Here is a 6,191-nt window from a genome sequence, read left to right as displayed (position 1 = left end):
AGAGTCGAATCTCAAACTGGGATTCGATTTCCTAATAGGGTCTTGAATCCTAAACTGGGACTTAATATACGAACTATATTTAAATATACATACTGTCGACTCTCTGTGGTGCCTAACAACTCTTTTTCTTACTCTTAGGATTCGAATCATTATTTGGTATTCGAATGTCTACTTGGAATTCGAATCTCTATGGCGACTAGCAACTCTTTTACTCACTCATACATTCTTTTGGGATTCGAATCCCTGTTAAAGATTTAAATCTCCTCGACGACTAATAAATCCTTTTACACGTTTTCAATCACAAAACAGTGACTTAAAGAATCGAACTATCGTGATAATTGTTCACTCTGATACAAATCTTTGAAAAGAGTTGTTATTCTCAACACTACTATGATATATATTCATGGTTCAAGGAAATAAATTTTGCCTCCAATTTCTTACTCCAATAATTCGGAAAAGTTTTTAGAACGAAATCATTTAAAAGCCAAAACTTTTGAAAAGTTTGTGGGTCGTCCTCTCTTTCGTTCAACTATAGTTATACATTTTAAACTCTCAACTAAGCATTCCCATTTAAAACATTCTTCATCAAGTTTATTAGACCGGTTTGCGTCGAGCGCGGTTGGCATTTAATGATCCACGATATTGCACCCATTCAAGGAACCATGCACACAAGTACCCGGCAGCAATGCGTTACCAGCGTCGTATTCTAAATTAGTAACAACACGCTTCACAGCGCACCGACTGCATTCAAATCGCACCGCATCGGATGCACGCGCTTCGCGACACTTGACAACGCGCGCGTTAATGCACCCAATGCATAATGTTGTGCAGTGACGTGCATTCCGGCATCCGCAAATCCGCATGCATCTCGAAGGCGAGCAGTGTTTTCTCGCCTGCGAAGCGTTCGCACCGTCCGACTCCATCGGCCCCCCGGGGCCCCGAGGGTTGGCTGGCCGAGAAATGGTACGGAAAAGTAAACATTTCCTCGCGCGCCACCCGAAGAGAACGCGTTATCATTATCATCGTCCTGCTCGGGTTTGGGCCGAGATGAGCCACCATAACCTCGCTTAACCAAAGGCTCTTCGTCACGGAGAAGCTCATAAAAAGCAACACTCTTCCAACCCAAAAGGACGTACGAGCGCGACGACGGGACGAGCGAATGAATACATTGTTGATTTTGTAGAGAATGGTACGTAAATTGGACGAGTAATAGAGCAAATATGGGACGGCATTATGCGAGCTGCATGCGTGAAGCAAAAAAAAAATACATGCAGCGTACATGTAATCAGGGTTCCTTTCGCATCCCTTCCCACAGACCATTACCGGATGCTGCACTTCGGCGCGCGTTCCTCGTAATGAGTGTTCATTTCATTACACTTAACGTCGGGGCGTCTGCTTCAGTCGGTTGCTGCTACTGGGTGCTTCATCCACCGATAGTTACTTTCGTGGATGGGAAACGAGGAAATGAAAGCGAAGTAAGTGCCCTCGAATCGATTCAATCGATCCATCATCGGAGAAAATCAGTGAGCTACCACTACAGACGTGTTGGGGAATATGAAAAAATCAGCAATGGTTAGAATCATGTTTTTTTAATTTATTTTACAAATCAACAATCATTTCTACGGGTGTATGACAAAAATCTGTTCGTTACTTTCGAAATGGAAACGTTGCTTCGTGACGTTTGAAACTCCATCAAGTATGACGGGTCTGATTTAATCTTCAGGATGTTTTGATGTAATCATTTTTATTTATTTGACTAGCTTGAAGCCCCGGTGGTCCTCGATGACGAAAGGATTGAGAAAAGATTAATAGTTTTTACTCTTTACTTGAGAGTTTAATATGTTTTAATTTAATTGTTATAGTAACAGCATACTTAAAATGATCGATATTTTATCGACTCTACTTTCGTGCTGTATCAACCCTACTTTAAAAATTTGATAATAAATCTTGACATATGGTGCTGTAAAAGTCCTGCTGTATCACTGTTGATGCATACTCCTTGACATATCTCGCTGTAGTTGGGTTGCAGTAGTGGCCAGCGATGCCAGGCCACGACGTTATTTTTAATAGGACTAATCTTAATGAAAACTCCAAAATTGTTACGAATGATTATTGTTTAACACAAAAACTACAGAAAAATGTAGACAATCTTTGGACAACCCAATGAAGATTTTGTGCATTTTTTGGATGTGTTATTTTTTTGTCAAGAAATGCACAATGTGTTAACGCAAGTTTTGGTGGTGTTAGTAAAACTGAGATTCAGTTGTAGAATTTAGATGATTTTATCAAAAACTAGTGATGAAACAAATCTTCAACAACTTCTGCAGTGCTTAAACTTAATGTGAGGAAAGTTTCAGAATTGACGATTCAGTATTGGTCGACTTATAAGTGTACACAAAAAAAAAGCTTGAAGAACCTACGAGCGATTTACATATTTACATATACATCGTGTGTACAGTTACAACTATGCATGTTTACTTATTACTTGTATTTATACGTATTTTATATAAACTTGCAAATTGTATAAAGTTGAAGAATTGTTTCAAAACCATTTTCAAAAATTTAATTTCCAACCTTTCATAAAATGCCAAGCGTTTTAAATTTAAGGAACTTTGAACAGAAAACTAAATATTTATAGCAATATCTAGCATGAATTCATCGATTTTGTAGATATTTTCAATAATGAACCAACTATCATCATTATAAGACACAATAACAATATTTAAATATTTTTCATTTGACTAATGCTAAATTTATTAAAGAAAACACTGAAATGAGTATGTACTGTAGCAAGTCTTAATATCAATTTTGCGACGTACATTTATGCGCTCGTATATTAGAGGAATAATTACGAAAACGTCTAACAACAATTTGTAGACGATTCAACTATCGCAAATAGCTTCAGAAATCTATGTAAATGTAAGATGTATTGTAGGTACTAAAAATGCTACAAAAAATTATAGGAACTGCATTCAAAACACCTACGGCATCATTACTGTTCCTAGAAAAAACTGTTAATTTCTGAAAGGTTAAACAAAACGAAATGATTTCGTTTGGTTACAAAAGGGACTAAAAGAAATCAAATACTATTACTAATGCGCAAGAAAAACTATTAGAAAGTGCACACCGGCACCGTCCACTTACTTATTGATGAAGGAATCAGGCACGCTCTCACCGTTCCAGTGAACTTGGTACTATCTGTTCCGTCTTTCCCGGTGTACGGCAATGTTCGATGCGCTGACAGCATCCGGTAGCAGCTCACCTGTGTTTCGCCACGGTTCATCAGGTACGTACCGGCGCCACTGGAGCACAAACTTCCATTCCCGAAACGTGTGGGAAAAATATATAAACCGAGTGCTGGGAGCCGGTTTCCTGGAGTCCCTCCCTCCACCAGTGGTCGTGACATTTCCAACTCGTGTCTGCGCCGCACCTGAGGGTTGATGTTGCCTTTGCTCTCTTCATCTAGTCATAACAACCCTGTACGGTTCGTGTGGCCAATGAGTGGTGGAACGATTGAAAGCAATCGCATGTCGACTTACTTTCGGAGCAGTTTACAGCTGATTCCCATCGGAAACTAATAGTGGTGGAATGGGAATCGTTTTGCTCAACCCATCGTAGGAATAAAACTGAAACAAATTCGTTTCACATTGGTATCTGTTCAAGGATCTTGACATAAAATAGAGTACCTAATTTTTCTACTTGATTTTACCAATAACACATGGAGGCATAGGAAATTCCTTTATTTCGTAATTAGATTGACAACCCAACCATCATTACAAGAACTATTGCGATTATGGCTAGGACATTAATCAACATTGTACTTCCGCTTGATGGAACGCCACAGATCGGAAAGGCTTATGCACACTCCAGTCGAGCTGATCATTTCGTCATCTCGAGTGTAACCCCTCTCACAACGCTCGCACGACAGACCCGCGTAGCCCCGGTGGCACAAGCATTCCTCGACCGTGCTGACCTTGCCCAATCCCTCGTCGTACGGTGACGCCAGGTCGATCGACAGCACGTTGTCCTCATGCGAGCGGTACCGACCCCGAATGTACACCGTGTGGATGTGGCTCAGCACCGACATGAAGGTGAACTTGTCCACCGGCGCTGCGCCGTACGTGTCGGGCTGCGTCCCGGACTCTTCCGTTGCGTTCAGCAACTTCCAGCTCGATTCCTTCATGTGCACACTCAGCGGACGTTTATCGTGGCGTGGCGGAAGAAAGTGTCCGATCGCTAGGCCGTGCTTGTCGGCGAGTATGATGCACGGTTTCGTTCGCTCCACGTAGCACTCGTTGGTGACCGGAAAGCGAAGGTATCCGCCGTAGGACGTGATGAGGTTCCCGGCCCAAACGCTACCCGGGATGGCAATGCACCGTTCCGGTGTGGTATCCGTTGCACTTAAGATACGCTCGATAGGTTCGGCACTGGAGAGGTTGAAGTTGTGCTGGAACCGAATAAAATATGTCGGTTAAATGTTCACTTCACTTCAGTTGAGCCATTTTGGGAGACTGCAAATAGGGGAATGTGGGGCAAGATGCTCTGGTGGGGTAAGATGCACCGGCATGTTTTTAGCTGAATTGAGCCATTTAAAAATAAATTAAGTAATGTAATGTGTTGAATAACTACATGGTATGTGAATTTTTCGGTATAATATTAACAGGTTATAAAAAAAACAAGGACAACTTGACTCTAAATAATGTAATATTTTGTTACTATTATTTATGGAATTTCAAATGTTGAAATTATATTTTAAAATCAACCAAGCATCCTTATAGTACCTGAATATATTAATGAATACCGAAGAGAAAATGTAAAAAAAAATTTTTTTTATTAAATAATATCGAAATTTTAAATAAAAGACCAAAAACGAACGGTCCTCATATTGGGGCAATATGCATCGGCCCACTTGGGGCAAGACGCCCTAGCATTCAAAATGTAAAGAATAGGTCATGATGCACCATCAAAATAAGAGTAAGTCAAAGTAGGGTGTACGGATCTACGCACTGAAGATTTAAATTTGTCATATCTGCAAGATTGATGAAATTATGAAGGTTAAGCCAAGGCGGTGCGCATAAAAGGACATAAACAGTTCCGTAAAAATATTGCATCATTGTTTGGAATTCAGTAACGAACTAATACCCAAAATTTCTTTTGAATACTACACCACCAAATTTCAGACCTATGTGGATTATACGGGTTAAATATCGGAATGTTAGAATATTTTGAATGTTCTTTGAAAAGAATCATTTTTTTTTTTAATAAAGGGGGCATGTTGCCCCACTTTACCCTACTTACCACAGATCGGTAAAGATCTTCCGCCATCCGACAGCGTCCGGTTATGCCCGAGCAGAAGCAATCGTCGTAATACAGGTCCTGGCGAGCTGGCACTCGCTCAACCTCCTCTACAAACCGTGACACCGGTTCGAACACTCGAGGTTCCGGTACAGCCCTGGTCACGGTAACTTGCACCGACATTACGAGGTACCGGCGATCGTTTCGATCCGTTGCTACCAACTCGTACCGGCCACTATCGTGGAGCGATACAGAAGGGCACACCAGATTGATCTGCGTCACACGGCAGCGCGGGTCGGTGAGAAGTCGTCCTTCATAGTACCAGCGAGGAAAGTACAGCTTTCTGTTTGTATAATCTGCCAGCGTTAGCTGCTTTCCCTCCCATAAATGTACCTCGTAGTGAGGAGGGTATTCGTTGTCCTCCTCCACTGATTGGATCACTTTGGGAGTGGAAGAAACAGTGATAAATCACACGTGTTTTGTTGATCCGACGAAGATTAACTCTTAGCAGACTAGGCTTTTTACCGTATCCACTTGTTAGATAGAAACCGCCTATCAAAGCAAGCACGAGCAGTCTCCTCATGGTTCTTATTTGCAATATAAGAGATGAAGTAACAACAGCAGCCAAGGAATCACCACACTTGTACACAACACACGACGAACTGAACGATCGTTCCGGGCAAGTCAATGACAGGAATATGAAACCGAACGACCTGCGCGATAAGTGACCTGGTAAGAGCTGCCCTGATAACGATCGCATGCATGAGGTTACATCGCCACCGGGCAGCGAATCTCAATAATTATTACTATCAGTGACTCTCGATGGATGAGTAACAGAGCTGCGAAACTTACTATTGACTACTTTGTAGGCAAAATGTGCCATGGTATTTCGTGCC

At 41.5% G+C, this 6,191-nt stretch overlaps 1 protein-coding gene across 1 annotated transcript; it reads right to left on the bottom strand.

Annotated features, from left to right (window-relative positions):
* Positions 1-3,732: 3,732 nt before the first annotated feature.
* LOC131266532 (laminin subunit alpha-1-like) lies at positions 3,733-5,878 on the bottom strand. Its single transcript, XM_058269092.1, has 3 exons — positions 5,821-5,878; positions 5,299-5,735; positions 3,733-4,447 (listed from the first exon to the last, which is right to left on the bottom strand). Exons 1-3 carry the CDS (start codon positions 5,876-5,878, stop codon positions 3,806-3,808), a joined length of 1,137 nt encoding a protein of 378 aa, XP_058125075.1. The 3' UTR covers positions 3,733-3,805.
* Between the last annotated feature and the right edge of the window lie 313 nt (positions 5,879-6,191).

This window comes from Anopheles coustani, chromosome 3 (assembly GCF_943734705.1).
Source record: "Anopheles coustani chromosome 3, idAnoCousDA_361_x.2, whole genome shotgun sequence".
Lineage (NCBI taxonomy): Eukaryota > Metazoa > Arthropoda > Insecta > Diptera > Culicidae > Anopheles > Anopheles coustani.
This window is presented reverse-complemented; position numbering and strand designations above follow the sequence as displayed.